Source organism: Anopheles coluzzii, chromosome 3, assembly GCF_943734685.1.
Source record: "Anopheles coluzzii chromosome 3, AcolN3, whole genome shotgun sequence".
NCBI lineage: Eukaryota > Metazoa > Arthropoda > Insecta > Diptera > Culicidae > Anopheles > Anopheles coluzzii.
The window spans coordinates 9,517,416-9,543,707 of NC_064671.1; the positions used below are offsets into that span (position 1 = coordinate 9,517,416).

A 26,292-nucleotide genomic window follows, 5' to 3' on the forward strand; every position below is an offset into this window, starting at 1 on the left:
ACTTGGATGAAAACCGGGCCCCGCCAAAGCACCGGCACCGGCAGAAGGTGATGGAGCTGGAGGCAAACTTTCTTCTCAGCTTTCGTCTGCTGCCACGGCTAGCATTGTTACGAATAGCTAGCAGCATTTATTCTAGTCATGCCCTATTGAGAAGGCATCATAAAGTGATGCTTCTAGTGCTGTTGGTACATCCCGAACCCCGCAGTTTCCCCCCCCCCCCCCCACACACACACACACCCACACCTGCACAGCCCACCGTGGCACACTCACTAATCCAATGGTAAATAAGGAGGAAAAATGGGCACCATTTGCGCTCGCCATGCGCAAAGTAATGACTTTTCAACTACGAACCGTCCAACCTCGCGGAAGGAGCACCAGAAAGCAGATCCAAAAGGAAAAATGCGCGTCTGGCAGTGCTGCAGCTTCTTGCCGCAGCGTAGATAGGAAAAGCAAACAGGAAAAAAGAGCTCGCACAGTTTGATGGGATTAAATTTGTAATCAAATTCGCTCCTCTTCACAGCCTTTTATCTGCGGCGTCGGTGGTTTTCCGCGCTGTTGTTTCCGCCCTCCGCTGTGATGATTCGAAAATCATTACGAGACCTGGAGGCGGGTGGTACAAACCGTGGGGAACAGTTTCGCTGATGGGTGTTTTATGGTGTTGTATTTATTTAAAATCGCAAACCACAAAGCGAAAATCGAACGCAAATAAACATTTCCTCCATTGGACTGCATCGGGGCCCGTCTCCTTCCCATTTGTAGACATTTTTCAGATGGTTTTTCTTTGAAAGGTTGAAAGAAAAAAAGGGGTAGGAAAAATTGCACCTATCGACACATTCCAAACATGCTGCACCGTGTCTGTGTTTACCGAGGCCGTGTTGCACCCCAAAAACGAGGTAAAACCCCCGGACAGTAATTATTTTTAGTTTGGCAAATTGATGGCAAATTCTACGACTGTGGCGCGTTGTTTTGCACATTATTTCATGTCAACAGTCCCCCTCCCCCGAGCGGATGGGACGCAGTTCTGTGGCAGCGGGCGTAAGGCCAAAAAGAAGCAAATTGCAACGATAACACATCTTTCTTCCTGTTGACTGCAGTGTTTTGTTTTTGTTTCCCTTTTTTTTGGCTCGATTTTCTTCACCCTCAAAAAGATGTTAACAGTGGCCGTTAAAATGGCACCCCATCCCGCCCAAAAACGATGCACCTTTTAGCAATTCTGTGAACTGTGCATGGGTATGTGTGTGTGTTGACCAGTTGTTTGTTCACGCATCGTTAACGGATCACTTTTTGCATTGCGCTCTCGTTCGCTGACGCGAGAACATTAAATATAATGCGCATCCACTCCTTCACTGTAAAGGGAAGGAGGGGAAAAGGTTGAAAAGCAGTAGCGGCAATTTTCTGGAAGCGTGGTAAATCCGGCAAGTCGGGGCTTGATGCAGTCGAAAATTTATAAATTACCCATTCTCGCGCTGATGCACCCGAGGAGGGGGGATAGCCCGGTGGCAAGGGAAGAGAAGGGACACGTTAGACGAATAATGGCATTACTGTCAACGGGGAAGCGCATTGAGAAATGAACAGCAAGCGCTTGCTAAAACAACACCACTGCACAACTGTGTTGTTGCGCAGAGTGCACAGTTTTGGGGGTGTTTCGTTTTTTTTTGCATGCATTCTTTCTTTCTTTCTTTCTTAGCCGGCATCCGAGCGGCCGTCTGATTTTAACGTGTTTGCCATATTTCTTAACGATGCCTGGCCCCGGTGTGCGAATGGATTATTTGCGGCCGCCAGCACCGCGTTGCTGACGCGGAAGACCGCCGCTCACAACGGTGCAGTTGGGCAATGGCCGAATATTTCCCACGAATGACGTGCGAGCGGTGCTGGTGGGGATGGTGGTAGCATGAGGCGGCCACTGGACGAATGTGCATTGATGGGAGAAATTAACAGCATCATGAATTTTGATTGCCCTGCAGCTAATGATGGGTGGAGAAAATTTACACACACGCATTCGGTGTGGGGTGTAATGCAAAAAAGCGGATGTAAGATGAAGCAAAATATGGTATGAACCTGTTCTTTTGATACACTTTTAAACGCCATACAATTAAGTACGGAATTATTGTCCTTGTGCTTTGAGAATATTTTTATAATATTAATTTAATTTCGTGTATTTCACTTGCATTGTCTATAAATCCTAAAAACTTGTTTTCTTACCCAAAAAAGAACAACCTTATCATTCGAATGACAATATCAAACATCACATTCCCTGTTCTTCTGTACACCCCATAACAACCGTCAATATGATTGGATTGAAGCATAATTTTCACCATTTCCTGTTCATCTCTTGTCGAAAATCGAATTGTGCTCTCTTGTACGATTCGCCATTTCCTGCAATGGCCACTGAGGCTGGCTTGACAAGCCTTGTAATGATGTTGCCGATTGTTGCTACCGAAATATGAACTTGGTTCCCTTGGTTCCACCCTTACAAATTCCCCCCACATACACACACAAACGTACCAAAAGACGCACTGTCGACACAACCGGTTTAGGCCGGAAAATGGATTCGAAAAGAAATCCAACAACCGAACTGAATAATCGAACAACTTTGACTCTAATCTAGTTTGAGTTCATTTTTCAGACTCCAATTTGAGGGGCGGATGCCCCCTTTTTGGAGGTTCTGTGTTCGATTGTGTATGTGTGTGTGTGGGTATGTATAATATCCCTGCCCGAAATTCCCAGCAGCTGCAAACGTAGCATCCAATTTCGGTTGACGCACAGGAAATTTATTTTATCGCAACTATTCTGCCCGGCAAACCGTGTTGTTGCCGTTGCTGTACGCAAGCGATAAATAACGTCTCGGATGTTTGCTCCCGCTTGGTGAAGATTTGTTGGTGAGGAGCGGAGGATTTGGAGAAGAGAAGTGTAGTGGGTGATGGGCATAGCAAAAAAGGGACGAAGCGTAAGTGTATGGGAATTGTGGCATCAGTGTGGCGACGGTTGATTGAAGAATAGGAAAACATCTCATCAATCATTTCTATTAAATTTATTACATTCTTGTAACTGATCTATTCTTTGCCTTCACGCGTCCCGGCGAACGAACGAACGAACGTCGTGCGGCGAGGAAAAGGACACCCGATCTCCCGCACCATCCCGCAGCATGCCAGGCCATTCAAGATTTGCTCTCCGTTCTCATAAAGCTTGCTCTTGATCGCTTGCCAGTGAGACTCCTCCCGCTTGATGGCGGGATCCGGTTCCACATCCCACCACCCTGTGCTGGTGTATCCAAATTTGATTTTTATCCTTTCGTGTCCAGGCACGCAAGCGAACGCAAGCAATATTCCCAAACCCAAGCGCAAGTTGTTTCCACCCAAGTCGAGTGGAGTGATCTGCAAGAAATTCATTTCCTTTCAGGCAACACTTCACACCAACGCACTTCTGGTTCCGGGGTTCCGGGAAATTTGTTTCGCTTTTTTCCCCCCCTGCCTAGTCTCACTAAGTGTCATCCTCTGCTCTGCCTGTACTTTTCCTCGTGCGAGTATCAGTATCGCAGGCATCCATTCTTCTCCTTCACTTAGAAAAGAAAACACTCACCCATCCTTCCAAACACCACAACCGTTCAGGACACTCTTCTTTTTTTTGCGTCATGCTGTCTTTTCCCTCACGAGGCACAGTTCCATTATGTGAAAGGGATCTCCCAAGCCGTCGCGTCTCGACGGGGGAAATGAAGTGTTAACGACACTTGAACCATTTGATAACGGATTAATGTCTCGATTGGAATAAGCCCTCCCCATCCGACCCGCTGGTGTGAAAATTACCAGTCCCGGCCAGTGAAAAGATTGACGATTGAACGGTCGGCAATACCGGTCGGTTTGGGGGCGATCTGCAGGGTAATGATTATTTGATGAGAGCACATTTGCAGCTCCGCGGTCGTGTCTGGTGCCTGTCTAGGCTGGTTTTGAGATGAAAATTAATTCCGGCGGCTTCGTAAGTCAAAGTCGCTGATTAAGATGATTAATTTCCGCGATGGTGATGAAATGGTTTGTCAATACGAAGAAAGGAGGTTTTAATTTAAGATAGAGTGAATCGAATGGGGGTAGAAGTGTTAGTTGATAAAGGTGTCTTTTTGTTGCCTTTTTTATAATTTTAAGGCTGTCAAAAAGCATATCAATTAGGATGTTTAAGATGAATGTTGGATTTGGACAAACATGTAATATGTACTTATTGTTGAATGACTTGCTAATGATGTTTGCGTTTCAAAAAGGGATGAAGTCAATATTAATATAATGGAAGGTTTGAGGGAGCCCAAAATTCTTAGAAAGTTTCTACAAAACTGAACTTCAAGCAAATTCAATGCTTTTTGATGCAATTTTGGCAGAACTTTGATTCAATTTTAGTAGAATTGATGCTCCAAAAAAGCCCGCAAATCATGATTTTTTTAATTGATATCCGTCACGACGAAAGAAAACCTTCCTAATGTATTCTTAATTTATTCAACATCATTCAAAACAACACTTGCGTGCCAATTCGCACGCATGTTTTGCTCGATCGTTAGCAATAATACGCCGACGATTATACAAACTTAAACTCCCTCTAATCACAACATAATTTCACAGTCTTCACTGAGGTTACTGATGATGCCAGTTAAGTGCATGCTTCCAACCACCAATACACCAATCCAAATCGCTCGACAGCAGTTCCGTGGCGTGGCACATTAATCTTTCAACGGCAACCTAAATCACCCGCCGCTGGCGTTGGAATACATTAATCGCGTGCTGTGTCCGTACGCGGCGTGGCTTTAATGCGAAAATCAGTGAAATCTAATTGCACCACACGCAATACAATATTTAGGGTCAGGTCAATGGGAAGGTAGTAATCGGGCCGGGACCAGCGTTTCCCATTCCATTTGTTGGCTGGAAGCGGAAATGTTAATCTGAACGCGGGCTGATATTGAAGCGCACCTGCACTGAAAGCGAAACCTTTATTTGGTGCGATTTCACCACGCCTGATGACTGATTGAAAGGGTGGTTTTAATAGAGTTCAACGTTTTCAAGTCACACGAGTGTTACATTGTAGCGCGAACGGTGAGTTTGTTGAGCTAGAAAGCCGGAAAGCCTCCGTGCGTCTTAGTGGGCCAGAACCAAAGTAAGATGTTCCAATCCGTAGGCCAAAGCCGTTCCAGAGAGGGCTTTGGGTTATGGTTTGCGTGTCAACAGCTCATAAAGTCTGACGTCTGCCCCGTGCTTGGCAGCGTAACGGCTCACCTTGGCTTCAGATAAACATTTACCGTACGCGCTCCTGAGACGCTTTTCCAAGAAAATCGCTTATCTCGCTTCGGTTGTTTAAAAAAAGCCACGCGGACCCAGAACGCCATTGACAAGCGTAAGTAAGCGAACACGTTTTACTCCTTAGTTTCGTGGAACACTCAAACAAAGTTCGAACGAAACCTCACTCGGCGCACACATACACACCTACTGAATCGCGTGAGTAAATTTACGACCTAATGGATGATGATGGCGAAAGCGTGAGAGAGGGTGGAAAAACAAAAGCTTTCCTCTGCACCAAAACGAATATCCTTTCATTTTTCATGCGTGTGGTTGTGTCAATACGAAGCGAACAGCTGGCTGAAAGTGTGTTGTTTAACTGTCAATAGGTGGATGGATAAACAATTTTACCACGCAATAGAATGTTGCTCTGCAGGGGCGTGCTGGCAAGCCCACCCACCCAGTGGAAAGAAATGGATCCACCTCCGTTCTAACGCCCACTTGTACACCCTTTCGCGTCAACGCGCCCCACAATTCATCGTGAGAAATAAATCCATCCTTGGAAAAGACCCGGTGGCTGCCTTTCTTGCCGATCGTATTATTTACCCATACTGATTAATGCATTTCCGGTTTTGGGTGTTTTCGAACGTTCCGCCCATTCGGTTGCTTTTCGGGAACTGGGGAAGCGTTCGTTGAACTCGCAGCACTCTTTCAATCCCTCTCTCTTTCAATCCCTTTCTCTTTCTCTCTCTCTCTCTCTCTCTCTCTCTCTCTCTCTCTCTCTCTCTCTCTCTCTCTGTATCCATCTCCCGCAAAACGAATCGTCTAGGCCAACTGGCTTCGGTTGGTTGCTTAATTAAACACAAACACTACATCAATTCTAGACGAGGGAAAAAGGCACTAGGCGCCGCCACGTATAAACGCCCCAAAACGACACGAATGAATGACGGATAATAAATAGACAAACACATAAGCGCGGCCCGGAAGTAGAGAGCTTTCGTCGCCTACCATTTGTCGCGAAGTATTCGGAGAACCGTTTTTCCAACGAATATGTGAAGAATCGTTTTACGCTTTTATGGCGCGCAGTTATTCTATCGGGATGGAAACTTTATATCGTTTGGGTGTGTGTGCGGCACTTGTCGATGTTAATGAATCATGTTGTTTGAGAACGAATGCTTAAGATTAAGAGATCGAATTAACTGAGCTATTTTCAATATACATTACCAACAAGGAGAAATATGTCTCATTTTCCCCCTTGATGTCCCTTCACCGCCGTAATGGTATGATCAACAAGCACCGATCAGTAGCTCCACCCTGTTCAATCCACTAGAACGCATGTAAATCCAATTTCCAGAACCAATCCCCACATTTAACCACACTTTAAAGTGGCACAGATGTGTGCATGTCCCCGTTGTTGTTCGTTGTTTCGCTCGTCAAAAATCGCTCAGTGCTGCTGCTGAAAAATGCAAATGTGACCGAGAAACGTCTTGTTTTCGGTGTGGAGAGTTTCCTCCGGCGGTCAGCAGCGCGCTGCATGTCGATTGAATTCGCATTTTGGGTTGAAAAATCACGTACAGCTGCAGCTGCCGGTGGAGGGTTGCATCCGCAAAACGATTTCACGGTGTGATTGCTTGCGGTGTGGTGTGCAGTTGATTGTGCTTGACATTTTCCCACACACACACACAGACACTCTCGTTTTGAACTTCCCAAGTAGCTCAATTGTTGCCGTACCACGGGCGGCTAGCTCGGGTTTGCTTTGCATATGGAAAAGCAATGATCCTGCACTGCTGTTGCTGCTGCTGCTGCAGCTGTGCGCTGTAACGCAATACAACCCAAATCAATCGAATCCGCAATCGAAATCCCCAGACGATGTTGGGCGGGCACAGCTCGAGCAAAGAAAAACACACAGCTACAACATCAACAGTGTGCGGTAGCAGCAGCAGCAGCGCTGTTCTTTGGACAGGATAAACACGTGCTAAAAAGATTCGCACGACATCGTTGACTCTCGGGCGAAGGTTGACGGTAGGGAAAATCGGTTTTCGATTGTGCTTCTTGTTGGAGTTTTTCGTTGTTGTCGGTGTGACACCGTTCCGAGAAGTGTCAGTGTCCCCGCGGTGCAAAGCACACCGCGTTGCAACATCCTAGTAGACGCAGCAGCAGCAGCAGGAGTTATACGATATTATTTTGCATCGTTTGATTGAATGTGAAAATGTGGACTGAATAATGCAACACGAGAAGTGTGATTACAGAAGCATGATCTAGCGAAAAACGCGTCCAAACAGCTTCAAGGGAAGGGAGCGAGAAGACAAATAATGCACTTTCAGGTTTTGCATTGTTTCGGTGGCAAAGGGAAGGAAAGGAAACGTTCTAAAATAAGAGCCACTACTTGCCTGTCCGGTATAGACATCACGCTCAAGGAGCGACCGACAAAACGCGATACCATAAAACGCCCAGCATTATGAATTTTATGATCGTACTTAAGTGTCATTTCATCTTGCCGGCGAGGATCTGGCGCTCCCACACACACACACACACAGTCGAGAAAAATGCCAAAACACTTTGTCTGCTGTGACTGCTTTCGGTTGGAAGGAAGTGGGGAGCCGTGCCAGCGAAAGTGACGAGCTCTGATGCATAAAAGATGAATTTCTTCATTATTCCACCTCATCTAAGCACGAATGGTGCTTCGATTTGATGTACTAATTATGCTGAAATGGTGCGAAATTGGGGTGGGCCATTCGTCACGAGTGAGCTGCTTTAATGTTATCATGATTAATTGGAACTCATGATGGTTGAACTAAACGCTCAATATTTCATCCACATTGCTTTCCTGATTGCAATGTTATTAAATGACTTTGAGGAATGAATAGCCCCATTTTTGAATGTGTTTGAGTGACTGTAATCAGTCACTATCTTAATTTTAGCCATTATGAAGCAGTTATTGTCTGAAAATTGCATACATCTAGGCGCTTGTGTTACTTGTGATCTTTCAAGCGCCTAAATGTATGCTATTTCCAACGGATTAAATTGTATCTACAAACTCTTTATGTAGTTCTTTTGCGGTACATAACCACCTTCTTAAATCTACCAATATCTTATCCTCTTTCGAGTCTTTCCGAGTTTCGTGCTCAAACTCCTCCTTACCCTTAGTAGTTGACTGTCGCGACGGCAAATGGAACATATTTTTCTGCACATTGAGCAAACGGACCCGGCACCACCGAGCTAAATGGTGAATGATGTGAGTGTTAGCTGCGTGGCACAGTTACTACTGCAACACATTTGCCTTCACATCTCACACAAGACGGTCCCATTCTTCGTCCGATTATGATCTCTCCGCAGCTGTAACGTAACGTACGGAGTCCTCGGCGCACAGTCCTTACCAGACCGTACGGCCGACCGTCGATCGATGCAGGAGTCGAGGAAGGAAGCGTTTTATTTCAGCCATTCCATCCTCCACCACGTCCGGCGAACAGAAAAAAACGCATGCCCCAAGCCGAGCGTTTGCCGGCGCAAATGACAGCGATGTGTTGCTTCGCTTGCGTTGCGTTGCGCGGGTGTAACATAACTTTTTATGATTTACGAGCCGCTATTTTTCACCTAACCCAAAACGCAGCACCCACATGGCTGCGACTACTAGCAGCGGTGGCCTCGCTCGAATAGTGGTTTGCTGGCGCTCTGGCGGCAATGGCCGAAACAAGTGCGCGGCGCGAGCTGCTGGTATGGCAGCGAATGGTTTATTTTTATAGCGGCGGTTGACATTTATGGTCAATTAGTTTGGATTATAGTGATTTTCACGGGGTTTGCCGTCGCCCTGCTTTCCGTACCCGTATCGTGGCAAGACAAGTTCCTCGAAGATGGTCCCGCTTGAAGGTGCACGTAGGCCGAAGTGGAAAGTGAGACTTTATGATGTTGCCAAGAGAGAGAGGGAGAGGGGAAGAACTTGCTCACCGAAAAACTATTTCATTTTGCTTTATATAAGCGTTTCGTTGCCAATAAAAGATGAACAATATCGGAAAAATTGCTTCGTAAGTGATAAAGAACCCAACCGTTTTTTTTTTCGAATAGCTGGTCGCGGAAGCAGCTTCCAATCACAAAGCACATTATTAATTCCGAACGCGTACGCTTCCTCACACACACACATACGTTCTCTGCCACCGTGGCTGGTCGATGCCCTTTTTCTCTCGCGAGCGAAACAAACGGCCCGGTTACGAAAAAGCTTGAGAAAGGTCAGTTCATTGCGTTCACTGCTATCACTGTTTCCGTAGTTTGCTCACATACGACCCACGCCTCTTGCTTGACAACGGACGTCATCCTAGCGGTCAAAGATCACATGTTCCAACACACACACTCGCACACGGTGATATCATATCGATTTGAAATGCATTTACAATTTGACTTCATTTTCTCGCAATCCGTTCCGACTCCTGCACGGGACGCACTGGGAATAATGCAACACCAACTATTATCCTGAATTTCACGACCTCTTCCTCCCCAAGCGCTGCTTTTCACGCTCCAATCTCCCTTTGCGAGTGCAAAAGGTTAAAGAACCGTTTAAAGGGCGGAAAAGCTTGCACTCACTCGTGTGGTGAGGTTGACATCGGCACCGTTCCAGAACGAGCATGCTCCGCTCGAACGTGTGTAGGTGTAGGGCAAGGAGAAGGATAAGGTTTAAAAGTGAGGTTAACTTCAAGCTTCATGACGGTCGATTTCCGTGCACTCCGTGCTCCGCTCGCTTCCGGAGTGGGCGAAAATGATGATGATGAAATTATTATTATCGTATCACGAGCGAATGAATCTTTTGGCGGACGAAGGTTTGCCAGATTCATTATTGGGGTGAAGGAGAAGGTGTGGCCATTTTTGTGCCGTTTCATGATGGGGTAGTACTTATGTTACCGTAACCGGTCATCGTACGATTACGATCGTTTGTTGCCGAGTTCCGATGCACCCACCGCTAGGCACACACCGGGCCGGATGAAACGTCAAATGTTGCTGCAAGTGGTTCCGACTTCTGACACTACCGCACCGGGGGTCCGGGGTCGTCCTGCTTTCCGTGGAGACCAAGGGAGCAAGGAAGCAAACTGATGCAGTACAACGTGGAGTACTGGCAACATTGTACGTTCGTTTGTCCCGTGACCTGATGTCCAGTGGTTTATGTAGCGTAAATTATGCTTTCCGCTTATTTGAGCTTGAAACAATGGCCAGCGGGATTTAGCCCGTACCTAACACGGTGCTTGCGTACGGAACAGTAGTGTGTACTGTCCTCTTTTTCTTCTCGAACTCCTACCCCGGTGGTACTAGCTACCAATCTTCCCGTGGCGATTTCCACACGGACAGCGCCATGGACATTCCACCGATGGATAATGGATGGGACCTCCTGCTCAATGACAAGTGAAATTTGATCTAGTTTTGATATCGATTTCGGTCGTATCGAATGTCCTTCGCTGAAACTTTCTCGCTCGCTCCCGCTGACCAGTCTCAGAAAGCAGAAAGCACAGCAGCTCAGCACAGCGGGTCCTTGTGACAGTTTCATCATAAATAAATGATAAATATGTGCGCCACCAAACGCCTTTGGAGCCAACAGTGGACGTGTATTTGTTTTTGGGAAGTCCGCTACAACACCATTCCCTTTACATTTCCACACTATGTTGTCCGGGGAATTGTATTGAGCACAGCAAAATGGAAATGGTTCTGACAGCAATCACGAAATGATGACGAATCGTTATGCTGCTTCGATTGTGACAGCACTGTGCCATTCAATCGTACATAGAAACGATGATTTGTGTGCTTTGCTTACAAACAATTCAAGACGGCATGGTCGGCATTCGGAAGCTAAAATAAAACACAAATTTGATTTTTTTAAACATCTTTTAAACACAGAAAAGCATGACTTCAGGCGTTTCCTGAAATCAAGAGTACCTTATTACAAGTACCTAAATTTATGCAACTAATTGTAAAACCCATTTTTTAGATGTGTTTTGCCCGATTTGACAGTCTTATAAGACAATAAGACAATAATAATTACTAAAACTGACATTTTCGTCATGATTCTAGCAAAATAACAAAAAAAAAACAGAAACTTCCATCCCAACAAACGAAACAGATCTAACAATATTTATATCGCTGCTTGCATACATTCAGGCGGCAAACTATAAACCAGAAATGATCATTAGTATTTGCTATGCTACGAATGGCTTGATTGATTACCTATTCATTGCCGCACTACGCGTCCGAAACACTCAATTATTTATTCATCCAAAAGATCATACAGCAGCTTAATTAAATATATCTACGTTCAAATCGTAGTAATGATAGTGACTTTGTGATGCATTTTATTCGCTTGTGCTCTCTAACCACGGCACCAATTCAATCAATTGGGTGCTTGGCAACGAATTTCGCATTTTAATGATTTGTTTACCATCGAGTGAGTGTGCAGCGCAGCTCCAAGGGTCAGCTGCAATAGCGAATCTCGCTGTAGCCGCTGGAAATAATTAAAACAGATCACCCAGCAGTAGCGCCTTAGCGCCCAATTATTTCCAATGACCGTGCACCGTGTGCTGCCCGGTGGAAGCTGCCGCTACCGACTCGAGGGCACAATTGTAATCGATTTCTGCTGCACAATGTTGTAACCTCCTGCATAGCGGTAGCGTATCTACAACTCCAAGCAGAGCCCTCCCGTTGTAGTATACAATTTCGTATTTTATGGTGTAGAAAAGACAACAAAAAAAGGACACGCTCTGGAACGCTCTGGACGCCTGGAATGCTGCAGGTTTGGTGGTGATATTTTATTTCATTCCGCCTGCAACGGTTCTCGGGTTTAATTTGTTTGCAAGAAACATTCCATTCCGACACGGCTGCAGTGACATCTTCATCCCGGGTGCGGGTGGACACACTGCAAACCGGGTAATAGAATCACTTCCATCAGCCGGCGTGTCCCCTCCGTCCCCACTCCGACTGTCCACCGGCTGCAAGGGTGTATAGTTGCTTTTTATTTCAATTCTGCCACTCCAAAATAGTGGCGTGAAACGCATTGAAACAAACAGTCTTTCGGTCTGGTGAGAAAATACGATACATTGCATTCATCGCCCCTCCCCCCCAGGCACGGAGGGGCGCAACAAAATGGTGAAGTTAAATCTAACGCCAAGCTTTCCGAGTGAACTAGAAAAAAAAGAGCACGGTAAAATAAAATGGAACAAATCTGCCACCTCCCTTCGGAAAAAAGTGTTTGCTGTGTTCAATTTTTTGTTTTCTTCATGTATCGCAAACGTTCTTATCCTACCGAATCGAGAAAGTCTTCATTGAGAGTGTGGCACGGGTTTTGCAATGCCGTACACTACGATTTCAGCCATGAAAACCGAAAAGTTTTTGTAGCTATTTCGGGCATCGTATCTGCTTTCTTTTTCTTGTTTGGCCGTGTTTTGTTGGCCGGTTGATTCAACGTGTGGCAGTGCGGAAAAGTTCTTGATTCCCGGTCGTTCGCTCGTGTCTGATTTGGTAGACGCTGGGCAGGGACCTCCCGAACGTCACCACCAGACACATACACACATAGAAGAAGAAAAAAAAACCATAGTGCAGTGAGTGAAAGGTGCTGTTGCAGATCATGAATAACATGCACAAGCACAAGAACACATTTAGCCGAAAGCGCCGAACGGCAGAAGACAAGAGAAGCACAAGCGCACGAAACTAAACCCTGTAAGCATTACAGGATAAAACGATTAGGGCGCGCCAGCACCACCACTGCAGTGGGCACACAAACACACCCATACACACACATATAGTTTACGTAACGTAGTGTTGGGTGATGAGAAGTTCGGAGGGTAAAGTAGACGTCCTGTTTCACTATTTACCCACATCGAGCTTCTTCGGAACGTCAAACCAGACGACGGCCCGTCACTGCCCCAGCACCAGCACACAACCCCCCGTGGCACAGAAAGATAGCGAGAAAAGTGAAAGTTTAAGCAAGTGGGATTTGGGGCTATCTTTATGCCTTTCGTTGCCCTTACCGCCATTCGCTCCATTCCATCATGCATTGGTTCGCTTTTCGATCTACTACTGCTGCAATTTGCTCGAGGACGTGGTAGTTTCGTGCTGAAATTGGCCAAAAATTGCCCAGACAGCAACGGGCACCATGGAATGGAATGCAGACATCTTCAAACCGGCCATAAAAATAGGTACTGAACGATCCGGCTCGTACCGAGCTTGATGAATTTTCTTACAATCAATCGTTCTCGATGGAGGCGCATGGTGGCTGTAGAACACGATGTTACGATTGGAAGTGAACAAGAAAAAAAGACCCCAATAATAGATACCCTCACCAAGCTGGGACCTGATGATGGCAATCGTCTCGACAATAATCGGGTCTGGGCACAGCCCAAAGCCGTCCCGATGCACATGCGATGTGGGAATCCGGGTCGCATGTGTCGGAATTTCCGTTCCCAATCCGGAGATGTAAAGAAGGCAACGAAACCGACACGGAATGGCCGCGACCGAGCAGCGGCCTTTTGTAACGTCACCACGAGATGCTGGCTGTGATATCATTGCGCTCGCTTGCGGTATCAGTGTAGCCAGTGTGTTTGGAAGTCGGTGGGAGCAACCGTTTGTCCTAGATATGCCATTAACAATAGCATTCGCGGCGGAATGTCGAGCGTTCTTGGATTCCGAATAAATTGCTTTTTCTTGCCAACATGGCGTGCGGATAGGGCGGTGCGCCATCCCTCCATACACACATTTCTCTCCCTGCGCGTCATCATTCTTCCGTTGCGAATTTGCAGTGCGATGCGTTATCGATGTTGCTCGCCCGCCACTTTAGCGCCATTGATTTTATCACTCCACGGGATAGCGTGGCCGGGCGCTGACTGTTGCATTCCTGGCTGTAATCCTTGTCGCTACACCACACTTTGTGTCACTCTCTTTTTTTCGCTTCTTCTTTCCACTCAATCCCAGAAGGGGAGGATTGCAGGCGCTAGGATCAGTGCTCATCTCGACTCATGCTGCTTTTATGGCTCGTCGATGCAGATTTCCATAGAATAATGTTTACCGTGGCCATAGTTGCTGCTGCTGCTGCTCCAGTTGGTGCACCTCGTCCTTCCGCTTAGCTGCAGAAAGGCACCACGGAACAATGGGATATGAATGTCGCTTTGAAGGTGCATCCTTCTTTCTTTCCTGGCCCCGGGTTCCTACATCTTACAATCTTCCTCGTTACATGACACTTACAAGCGACATTAGTTTTCGTACCATTATTTTTATCGCATGTTAGTCAGCTTTTCAGTCACTGGAACAGCCAGCTGGAATGGTGCTTTTGTGTGCTGTTGCTGACGTTAGTCAGTGCTCTAGAATGTGGATGAAAGGATCGAGGGAGATAGAGGAAAAAAAGATGCAGGTTGTAAGTGTAAAGAGACCTTCGTATGATTATTGCCCTCTTGATCACAGTTCAGATAAGTGTGTAGGAACTTGCACACCCCCTTTTTTATGTTTAGTGAAGTAATATTATTTTTACGATCTTTTAGCTCAGTGTTATTCAAACGTGTGTTAATAAAGATCATGTAATGCGTACGAGCTTGTCCAATCCTGGTCACGTCACCAGCGATGCCTTATTTTTGCTTATTACGAATAAACTGTTTTGTAGATGGAATTAAAACTTGATCTTTAAAGTTAGTAGTACTTTAACATTTTTAAACATTCAGCTAAGATCCTTCAGTATACCATCTTGCAGCAAATAATAGTAACGCTGCATTGCTGCAAAACACTCCACGAACCATTAAACAAGATCCCAAGAGTAATTCAATTACAGATGACTTCATGCATCACCATACAATGTTTTCTGCCCGAAATGAACTTGTTTTCTCACTGCACACACTCACACTCACACACACACTGAGCTCTGCTGATTGCAAATTCATTCGCCGCTTCTCGGTTGGCAACATTTTGCAAAACAATTTACAAACAATCGTACATCGCATATCGCCGCAAAACTTTAAGCATAATCCCAGCGCAATGACGACTGCAAAGCTTCGCTCACCAGGGGTACAGGGCACCCGAGAAGACGTGTAGTAGCTCCAACTTGAATTAGCAAACTTTCTCTATTATTTCTTGCTGCTGGCTCCTCCTCAGTATCCACTGAACCAAAGCACGATGCAAGAAGTAACACGTGTGTGTGAGGGTGTATGTGGGCAGAAATGTGGGTTTGACAAATCTTACTGTAAAGTTTGTCCCGAAACCCCCCATCGCGCGCGAACGCGACGCTAAGCAAATATTCGAGTGCTGAAAGTGCACTAAGAACTGTGCGCACACACGCTGGGCACGAAAAGCAACCCCTTATCAATTTGCTGCAGTAAATCATTGCACAAGAGTTGATGCTTTTTTGACACGCCGTTGCCCGCCGTACGAGCACTAGCAGCATGCTGTGACACTGTTGATCGATGCTGTAGAGTGAAAACCGCGTTCACGTGCGTTTGGTTTGGCCGTACTCACACACAAACACACTTGAAGCATCCGGTGCTACAAACAATGCTCCAATTGGACCATGCCCACACGTGCATAAGAAGCATCATGCTCAAGATTTATTCAAGATGATGCCACCGCCAGACAACGTCGATTTGTTCGTCGATGCTACCTACAAAACCACCTTCCTCCATTCTTCCATGTGTTCTTGCCAGCCTTTGAAGCCTTCTCCGTCGTTGTGCGCCTGTTCTGGGGGGAAGGAAAGTTTCGCACTCAAAATGCATAAATGCATACGAAGCGGTTTTGTGTACGGTGTGTGCGTGTATGTGTGTGCTATTTACGCTGTGCACTTTCTGAAGAAGAAAAGTTGCTCATTGGGGTTTTGGTTGCCGAGGATGGAAACATTTTTGAAATTCAATTTTTGCTTTCGTCAGCCTGCTCTTTTTGCTGTGACACGCTCTTGAGCGTTTGCTGTATGAGTCATGTTGAGTTTTTAGTGATCGTTTTTTTCTTTGAATACTGTGTTTAAACCTGATGATTGTATTGAAGTTGCACGTTTGGAAAGAAGTAAAATACAAGCATTTGAAGCAAAGAAGATATAAAATAAACGCTTTATTTATGGAGGGAAATGCAAAACAATATCAACGATAAGGAACAACGCTATGCAATAAATAATGCATGCACATGCTCCACATCACGATCCACAACCCAAATCCCTCTTTCCCAAGAACTTCATCTAAAATGAAAACAACAGCGATCATCCTTTTCCAAAGCACAACGCATTGCCTTCACGTGTTCTTGCTGTGCTAGAAACAAACCACTAAATGGTGAAGGAAATTGATGACCGCCATGACCCAAAACTGCACATGCACATCTCACATGGAAGACGACGGCTGCTGTTGCTGCCGGTGCTGCTGCTACTTTCGGTGCATTACTCGTGCTGCATTTTTCATGAACCGGAAGGAAACGTAAACGTGCAGGCAGTCGATTCGCTGTCCCGCTTTGAAGCTGCCACTTTTCCCAACAATGACAAACAATAGTGCAGCAACAGTACATCTTTCCCGCTCTCGCTCTCGCTTTCTTGGAGTAGACAAAAAAAAGCACATCTTCTACAAAGCCCCATACACCCAGCAGAGCCAGCCAGCCCAGTGATGCATGATTTATGGTCGCACGGTTTGACCGCTGCATCGTGTATAAATTAGCGTCTTATCGTGTGTTCGTGCTGCCCGGGCGCTTTTGTCCTTGCGGCTCCGGCACTGATTCGATGATAAACAACATTGTTCCTCTTCCCCGCTCTTCTCGCCTGCACGACCACAAATATCATGACTTTTCGCGCAAAGCACGGGCAAGAACGAGCGCAAAAGGGAAACATGGCAAACCACAAATCAGCTGGGATGGAGGAAAATTTAGTTGAAAAGTTTTTATTTTCCTCGGTTTAGCGCAGCAAAGTAACAAGAAAAATTCGCCACGAGCAAATTGTTTTCTACTTCTTCTTCTTCTTCGTCCTTTATGCACTTCTTGGTGTTTGGTTACACGTTTCTTTATTCGTGCTGCTGGCAATGAACTGGAAGACAGCCCTCCGGCGAAGCTTAGCGCGAGGACAAATGAGAACATCGGCCCCATGGGTTTGCCCTCGTAAAAGCGTTCAGCCGTAGCCGCAACACACTAGCCGGAAGCGCCGCCGTGCAAAGCTCTCCACCAGCAGCAGCTCAACGTGCGTAAAGATATTTAGAACTTCGTCCATAAGCGGCAACCTAGGCAGGAGAAGAAAAAACCCCAAAAACCTTCTCTGTCTCTCCTTGGACCCGGGGAAAGTTATGCACAGATTGGAGCTTTTTTCTCTTTCGGCCTTTCGGAAGAAGGTATGCGGGCACGGTCGCTGTGGTGAGGTGTTCTTATGATAAATGATTGTTTTGCAAGCTCTCTTCTCATTGGGTGGGCGCTACCGAAGCTTTTGGCGTTTTGGTTACTGTCGGACGGACGCAAGACACGATCTTCCGCCGCCGCTACGATTGGGGATGTCTGTTTGCCACCCGCTCCATTTTTGCCAAATCTATTTCAAATGTGCTTCCGGTTTTTTTGTGTGTGTGTGACTGCCAACCATGGAAGATGTTTGCCCCGATCGGCTAGTTTTTAGTGGAAAGAGTACAGGGAGGGAAACCGTTGCTCAGCTTATCACAAACGACATCCGCTTCCCGTCCATTTATTACCGGGCGTTCAGGAATCATTTCATTTCGCTGTCATAAACATGCTCGTTTTTGGTCGCTAACTTATGACTGGTTTGGAAAACTCTCGTCCATTGGCTTCCGGTAGGATGTTTTTGCGCACTGCACTGATCGTGGGAAAAAAGGTTACCTCACTGCAAACTGTCCAAGATGCGGACAAAAAGCCTAGCATGGATGGGATCTAGTTTTTTTTTAAATATTCATTTAGGGAACCAACGCTAAAAATAGCTTACCATTTTATTGATGATTTTTATAAAAAAAGGCATTCCATTATCAACATTATCCTGAATTCTGAAAAAAAATTGATTACTTGCAGATCAAACCATTTTTCGGGATACTTTAGCTTATCATTCATGACAAGAGGGAAAAAAAATCTCTTTACAAAAAAAGAGCCATTGTACAGTTTGACATTTACTGGCACGTTCATTTATCTTGTCCATTCGATGCTTCTTGGCGGTTTAAGTTTCTTATCATTATCGTCCCGGTCGATTGGTTGCGTAGAAAAGAAGTTTGATGACAGTACATAACAAAAGCAGGAAAGTAGGTCAACCAAAATCAGCCAACGCAATTTATTTAAATAAACAAAAACAACCTGCAATGGCATGCTTTTCCTTGCGCTCAAAAACATTGAAATAAAACTTCCATGCAGATAGCATACATTTAGGCGTATGATGACTTTTATGGCTGCGAAATTAAACACGCTGCCTGTTTCACTGTTTGCCTTAAAGTATGCAATGCGCGTAGCAAATCCTTTTTATTATACGTAATCAATTTTATAGCTATATTTTATTAGTTAATGCTGTGATATGACAAACAACAATTTGTTTTCTGAAATACAAAATTCACATGTGTTGGCATGGCAATTTATTGTTTTACCATCGAGCACCTTGTACTCATTAAACTATTAATCGTTTGGTATAAAATTTAATGACATAGTTATCGTTATACCCAAAAGACATTTTCTGCCTCATTTAACAAATATTTTCCCTTCCCAAAACACACACAATCTTCATAGCTTGTAAGCATCCATTAGCATCATGCTGTCCTAAACCATGTCACAACCCTGTGAGCCTAAAGAAGGCTCATCGACCAATCCCTCGTCTGCAGCCCCAGCAAATTGTCACCGACACACTGTGCATACCTTCCCCGGTCTCGGGCTGTCACACACGTTCTCTAGCCATTCAAGCCGACACCATATTCATACATTAGCCGACAGCCGATCCCTTTGGACCCTTCATCACACACGCTAGAGTGTCGCGCCGTTGCTGGAAAGGAAACCGTGTCCCTTGCCCACTGCCACCAAGCGTTCCCAGTGTGTGCTGATTGCATACGCACTCATAACCAGACACCTTTTCTTCTGATGGTCCTCCCGGCTGGGAGGTCCCCGTCATCGTCGTCAGCATCATCGGTTGACAAACAATCGGATGCGATGATTTACTGCGCTGTCTTCAAAATATGCCCGGCAGGCCCGACGCTATAGAATTTTAATCTCTTCACCCCACCGACCCCATCGACCCTCGACTCTCACCTGAGGGGGAAAACACACCCGTTCCATTCGACACCCGGTTCGTAAGTGTCCGATGGTGCTGGGGCTAGAAATTGACGCCTGCTGGGCTGTAGACCTGTTTTGGTCCCCGTCCCCAGCAGAAACAAGATCGTTAAAAGGTGCCGTTAGTGTCTGGTGGCTCGTTTTTTTTTCGCAAAAGAAGATGCTTCCATCCCATTTTGTGACCGTTTGTGGCGATAAGAAAACGCAAACGCCCTTGGAAACGGTCTCCCTGACACATTGGGATGATAAATTGGTTTTCTGGGCCGGTCCGGGCTGAAGTTGTTATTTTACGTTATCCCTTTCCCGCCCGCCCAGGTCGACAGACGCGTTGGCAATTGCTTGGTCGTGTGGCGTTTGGTCGCGGCTTGTGGCATTTTAATATTCCTCTTTTTTGCTGTACTCTTAACCACACTCTTGAGATAGCGCGAAGCCCGAAGTGAGAGTGCTGCTTGGGAATGCTTGCGGTGTCACTGAAAGCACCATTAACCGTCACGTGTGTACCTATTCAAGTGTCAGCATCACCTCGGGCCATGTCCCTACCGACCCGGCATGTCACGGGGAGCAAGTGTATCAAATTAGTGATCGCAGACACCTTTCCTTGGCGGAGAGAGTATTGCCTCAAAAACCAACCCCCCTCAATAGATACGTCGTGGTTTGATGGACGCTGCTTCTTGCACCTTCGCAGCACGGAACTCCGAAACATGGAGGCACCAAAAACCGGCAGAAAGATAAGAGCGAAAAGGCACAACAACAGCAGCAAAAAACCCTCTATGATGGATTTATTTTTATGGACGACTCCCCGTCGCGGTGATACGGAATCGCGATACTCCGGAACCGTCCGGAATGGTCAAAATAATGGGCACCCGGGGTCGGAGTTCAGATATCAGATCCACGGACAACTTTCCTCGTCCTTGAAACGGTTTTGCCCTTTTGCAAGACCCAAGGGATTGGTGTTTTTTTTGTTTCGTTCCATTTACTGGACACTGGACGCGTTTCAAACAAGGTCTAAGCGTGACCATCAAAATGGAAAACGAGAAGTAATATCAAACAAGCATTTCACGGTGTAAGGTTTTGCTGGGATTTGTTGCAAACTTTTTTTACTACAAGATCTTCCTTTTTTTCTCGTTCCTCGTTTTGCCGGTCGCCCGCTGTGTGGCAGTAAATGTCACAGTGGGTGGGTTTCGTTGGCAAGATAAAATAGGAAAGCCCGAGCCCCGCGTTGCGGAAATTCATTCATTTTGAATAGTAAAACTGATGAATCAGTGTGTAGCCTCCCCGAACGTTCGAATGTTGCTTGCGTCATGTTTCGCGGTGAAAAGTTTTCACATCTTCAACCACAAAGAGCTGTCTCGGTTTTTTCCCTCGCATCCTGAAGCTGATGTGATTGAGAGAAAAGAGCATATGTAAGACGAGCGTGCGTATGGGGGTAATCTACTATTAATCCAACAATGCCTACAGCGTGGCTCCAGCTTTGAAATGGAGCAGAAAAGTAGAACAGATAGGATGCTCCATCAGAACTCGCTGCCAAAAATAGACCATATTGTTGCTGCTTGTTGCCTTCCTGCGTAAGCTTCCCGAAGCTTCCTCCTAAGAACTTATCTTAAGCCCCGTGTTAGACTTCTTACTCTCCGCACCCCAAAAAGCTACATTTCGGAAGAGTTTATTGCATTATTTCGTCGCACCGTCGTCATCCGCCGCACGATGACTTCCGGTTTGTGCAGCAATTCTTCCGTCCGTCCGTTACCATTATATCCCTCTCAAAATGGATTATTATATCCTCCCCGTTAGGCACGCGACGCCATTCGCACCAGAGCGGGGAGCAAAAAAAAGAAAAAAAAGGATAACAATATTTTCGATGCTTTATGGTAAACGTTTACACAGCTCCGGCCTCGGTTTAGCAAACAAGGTAGCAGTCGAGTGGTGTTTCACAATTTTGTTTTTTCGTTGTTTTTTTCGAACCAAACTAGGTCAAACCTATTACCGGGCGCAGCGCCGATGTCGATGAGGCTAATTATTTACGCCACGAAAAGCCTCCTCTTTCCCATGTTTTCTTCACTTCCCCCCTTCGTTTGAAACGGGCAAAAGGAAAACAGCTCCATCTCGAACGGGTAGCGCTTCTGATCGTTCGCCATAAATTACCTACGCTAATAGTAGGCAGACTGTGCTGTGCTGTGTGTGTCAAGAAGGCATCGGAAGGAAGTGTTATTTTTTCAGGAAAGCAGAGGGTTGAGGGGAATGGACGTCGCCGGTTTTTCGAGTGGCACTTTGCTATCGGTAGTGAAATATTATCCAACGGAGGAGAAATCAACTCGATCGGAAGCAATTAGTGCGTTCCTTCGCCCAGACCAACCGTTCGGTGGCGATCATTACAAATTTTGGGGGTGTGAGGGTGCTCTGACATTAAACCTACAGTCAGTGAATGATTTTTTCACTACTAATGGAGTCTTTCTTCCTTCTTTTTCTTCTTCTTTGCAGAGATCTAAGTAACAACAACATAACCAACCTACCAAATAAGTCATTCGACATGCTGCCAAATCTAGAGGAGCTGTAAGTATGAAAAATGAACTTCTTAGGCGAACAGAGTTTCGTAATTAATGCTACCGGTTTCGGTCGTTATTCGTGTCAAAAGTTGGCTCAGAATTAGAGCCGGCGTTTGAGTGGCCGCTGCCCACCGATCAAAAGTAATTAAATCGATAACGACGTAGGTATGATAGAGCCTTTCTCACGCTCTTTGACGAAATAGGTTGAGTTTTACGAAGCAGAGAGAGAAAAAAAGTGCCCGTTCCGGTTAACGAAGAGACAGTGCAAATATTTTGTAATTAAAAAGTTTTTCATCTCCCACACTGCCTCTGTTCAATGTCTTCTCTTCGCTGCCAATGCTCGTATAAGTCAGCAGTTTTATTAGTTTAACTCTTTGAAGGCTCTTGCTGATGATAGTGATGATGAGGATCGAGTGTTGCGTTTGAAATCGCCTGCCTCGCGTTGGTACAAGTTGGTACAAGAGTTTTGTGTTGGTAAAAGTACATTAAAAAGCTGTGCCGTAGGATTTATTTTTAACTTCCACACGCTCCTCCTTGCCAGCACACAATATCTCCGCTTCCGCATAACTAGGATCATAGTGAGGGTTTTGCAAAGTTTCAGGTGTACGCTTCCAATTCAATTTTCACTGCTAATTGAACGCACTGCACAGGCAAGCTCAAACTAACTTTCATTTCTCCTCCGACCAACCGAACAGAATCCTTTCCCACAACAAGCTGGATCACATTAACAGTGAAGCGTTCTTCGGGCTGTCGAACCTGAAGAAGATTGCACTGCAGGGCTGCGGTTTGGTGCGCGTCCCGATGGAAGCACTGAGACGCATCCGGACGGTAACCACACTGTAAGTTACGACCCCCAAACTAAACCCCAGTTTACTCGAAGTTTAATCTCTGAACACTGAGATGGTTTTCTTCGGTTGATGATTTATCACTACCAACAGCTACCTAGACAACAACCTAATCGCCGACATGGAGAACGTTACCTTTCGGGGGTTTCACTTCCTGAAGAATCTGAGACTGGAGGGCAATCTGCTGCAGCGGGTACCGACGGACGCACTGATCGGACTGAGATCATTAGAAGCTTTGTAAGTAGCTTTGCTGGAGTGGGTTTGCAGGGATGCATTTCAACTGCCGCTCGATTGAAAGGATGTTGATTCAATTTCACTTCATGCGTCATATGCACTTGTCAACTTGTCAAAGTGCACTCGTACGTAATGGATCTGTCACAAACTTTCCCCACACAAGTTGAATAATCAATCAAAATAGTTCCGTACTTTCCACGGGACCGCACAAAAGATGTTCATTTTTTCCTCACTTACCCAACGGCAGTAGCAGCATGACAGCAAAGAAAAAAGCTGCCAAAAGCCAATCGAACCGTCGTTGGATATGATTGAACAATGGCACATTTTGACATGATCACCCTTTGCGTGCATATGACACACGATACGGACCCGTTCCGCACAACGAGAAACAGTTGCAAGATGCAACGCTGTTGGCGCACTTCCAGCGAATGGATAACGCTCTGGGCGTGTGTGTGTGTGTGTGTTTTTTTTTGTTTGGTTTGTTTTGTTCTCTTCCACCGGAAATCCTTCTCCGGGTGGACATTTTTCCGCTGAACGATCTATCTGGCAAGCGTTGACCGAGATTGGAAGCCATGACATTATTTCATGTGACATTTTTGCAACAACAAAAAAATGTGTGTCATTGCAGTGTAAGTGTTGGTGCCGGATGCATTTCTTCTCTGATTGAGTAAGAAAGAGTGACAGAGGGAGACAGCAAGAGCAACAAAAGAAAAGAAAACTGATACGCAATCAGCCTGAAAGCAGTGGCCTTTTGTGTCTTTTTTACACTTAAATGTAGTTTTGTTTCAAAGAAATCACTCGGCAGTTTGAAATATGATGCCACGCTTTGCAGCATTAAAAGCATACCCCCCGACCAGTGCCGAGCAAGACGAGGGGAAATGAAATTTCTAAATGAAGGTATTCATTTTGTTACATTTTTTCCACTTTCATCTTTTTTTGTTTACAGAAATCTAGGTAATAATTTACTTACAATAATCAGAGAACGAGATTTTCCAGTTTTGGATAATTTATACATGTTGTAAGTAGATCGGTTTTGTTTGCTAAATTGAACAAGTCAAGATGGTAGCCATTTGAAATTGATGAGTAAGCTGTAATTGTCATGCAGATTGCATTACTTGTAAGCGTTACAGGATCTGTATTGCATACTTTACGGCTGACCCAGTGAAATTATCCTGTAAAGATTCAAATCGCCTAAAGGTATGCAATTTTCATGGCATTGACTATACTTAAAACATTTCACTTGGCTATCATCTGCTAAAATCGTCTCTGGCAAATGAATTTCAACTCTAACTTCCTACCTTTCAATTGCAGAATATTAAGAAGAAATCAAATAAGTGAAATTACTTCCGGTGCTTTAACGAACCTAACACGACTCAAAGTTTTGTAAGTATTCCTTCAACACGAACCACACACACACACACAAAAAACACTGTGACTTAATTCACCACCCTCGTCAGTCACAGCACCACCCCCTTTCTCACACCTCAACGCTGCAGATCGTTTGTTGTCATTTGCACAAGCATAAACTCCTCCTCTACCTCGACCCAGATCGGCTATAAAGTGATAAAAAATAACAATTGCAGCTTCAAAACTTTCCCCTCTCCGTCCGATTGGTTCAGATAAATTTCACACACAAATAAATCGGAGCAAATAAAAAAAAACCCATAGCACAAACCACCGGCCATTGCACAATCTACTCCACCCTCTACCCCTTTTGCCAGCAGAGATAAACGAGAGGGATAAAGTTTGCCAAAATTATTTGCATAAAACCCACCGCGCCTAGAGAAGCGCAAGAATCATTCCCACAGGATTCCCCAGGGTGGTTGGTTAAAAGGATGCCCGTTTTGTGTGTGTTTGTGTGTTTTTTTCTCTGCAACGGACGATTAAAACTTTTGAATAAATTCAGCGTGCGCGGTGGAAAGATGGTGTTTGTGACTGCGAGAGTAGGGTTGGTGGTGATATGCATTTCCGGTCCCTTCTAAACGAGTGCACTTTTCACATTTGTTTCCATTCTTCCGGCCTTTTTTGTTTCATTCCTGCAGAGATGTAGACGATAATAGCTTAAGCTCTATGCCTGTTGGCCTCGAGAATCTAATGATGCTGCAGGAAATGTAAGTATACGATATTGAACTGCTACCAGAGTTGCCCATTTGGGTGTGGGAAATTACGACTTTCCGGAGGATGGGGAGAACAGGGCCATAAAGCTGTAAAATTGCTGGTAAAAGAAAAGGTGATGTGTAAGTTTTTCTGACCCCTTTCTGACCTCAAACAAGTATTATAATCGGTTCGGATAACGAGCTGGGTGGAGCCACACGGAGATACTTTAATGCATCTGCAAAAAGAAAAGTAAACTACCGACCGATCTTGGCTTGCTACACCGGGTTCCGAGCGTTGCCACACAGGCAGCCACAGAATGTGCAGGTTTTATAAATTTCCAATCTCCATGTACGGCTCTATTCTGTGGTAATAATCGTACAGTGCGGACCAAACCACCGGACCCAACTTCCGAACAAGTGGGCAGACCTATTTCGCAGCAATTTAATCTCTTATTACACATTACCTCATCATTCAATTCGCTCACATTGCCAAGCAGAAGCCACAGGAGAGAGAAAGCACAGATACGGATAACCAAGCCAATTTTCCACCTCACAACCGCTACCGGGTGCTTCCGATGCGATTAAAATAGAGCAGGATATTACTTCTGCGAACCGGAACCTCTCCAGGAAAAAAGAGGACAGCAAATGCAGGCATCCTCCGAGGGCGAAATGGAGAGAGAGCGAGGTAGAAAAAAGGAAAAGCAAAAGTCCAAGATCCAGCGAAGGGTCATATCAAGGCAATTACTGGTGCTTTTGTCTTGGTCCATTCCCGCAGACTGCTTGCCCTGTCCGCTTTTTAACTAATTGGATTTACCTTCCCATTAGTTGTGTCCGCAAGCGCGATTGTGTCCGTACCAGTCTGCTGGCCCATCGTTTAACCGCCGCCGGCAGGCAAATCTTAAGCATCCGCTGCTTAAGAAGACATACACACACAGTCCTCGGAGGCACGTCCAACTACTTGGACTCTTGGTTTCCCTTTAATTTGATAGTGCAATCCCGCAAACTGTACCGTGTCTATCAAAACGAGGGATTTTTCAACTCAGACCGCTCCCTGCTGCGATGCCTTTTGCAGAAAGTCGCGAGGTCAAACGAAGCCATACGGTTGGGGGTTGGGGAGGCT

At 45.5% G+C, this 26,292-nt stretch overlaps 1 protein-coding gene across 1 annotated transcript in view; it reads left to right on the forward strand.

Annotated features, from left to right (window-relative positions):
* Positions 1–26,292, forward strand: part of LOC120957247 (follicle-stimulating hormone receptor) — a 98,874-nt gene that overhangs the window by 65,360 nt on the left and 7,222 nt on the right. The window contains exons 4-9 of the mRNA XM_040379343.2: positions 21,933–22,004; positions 22,693–22,836; positions 22,936–23,079; positions 24,023–24,094; positions 24,388–24,459; positions 25,119–25,187. Of these exons, the coding sequence (XP_040235277.2) occupies positions 21,933–22,004; positions 22,693–22,836; positions 22,936–23,079; positions 24,023–24,094; positions 24,388–24,459; positions 25,119–25,187 (573 nt within the window). The remainder of the gene's footprint in view (positions 1–21,932; positions 22,005–22,692; positions 22,837–22,935; positions 23,080–24,022; positions 24,095–24,387; positions 24,460–25,118; positions 25,188–26,292) is intronic.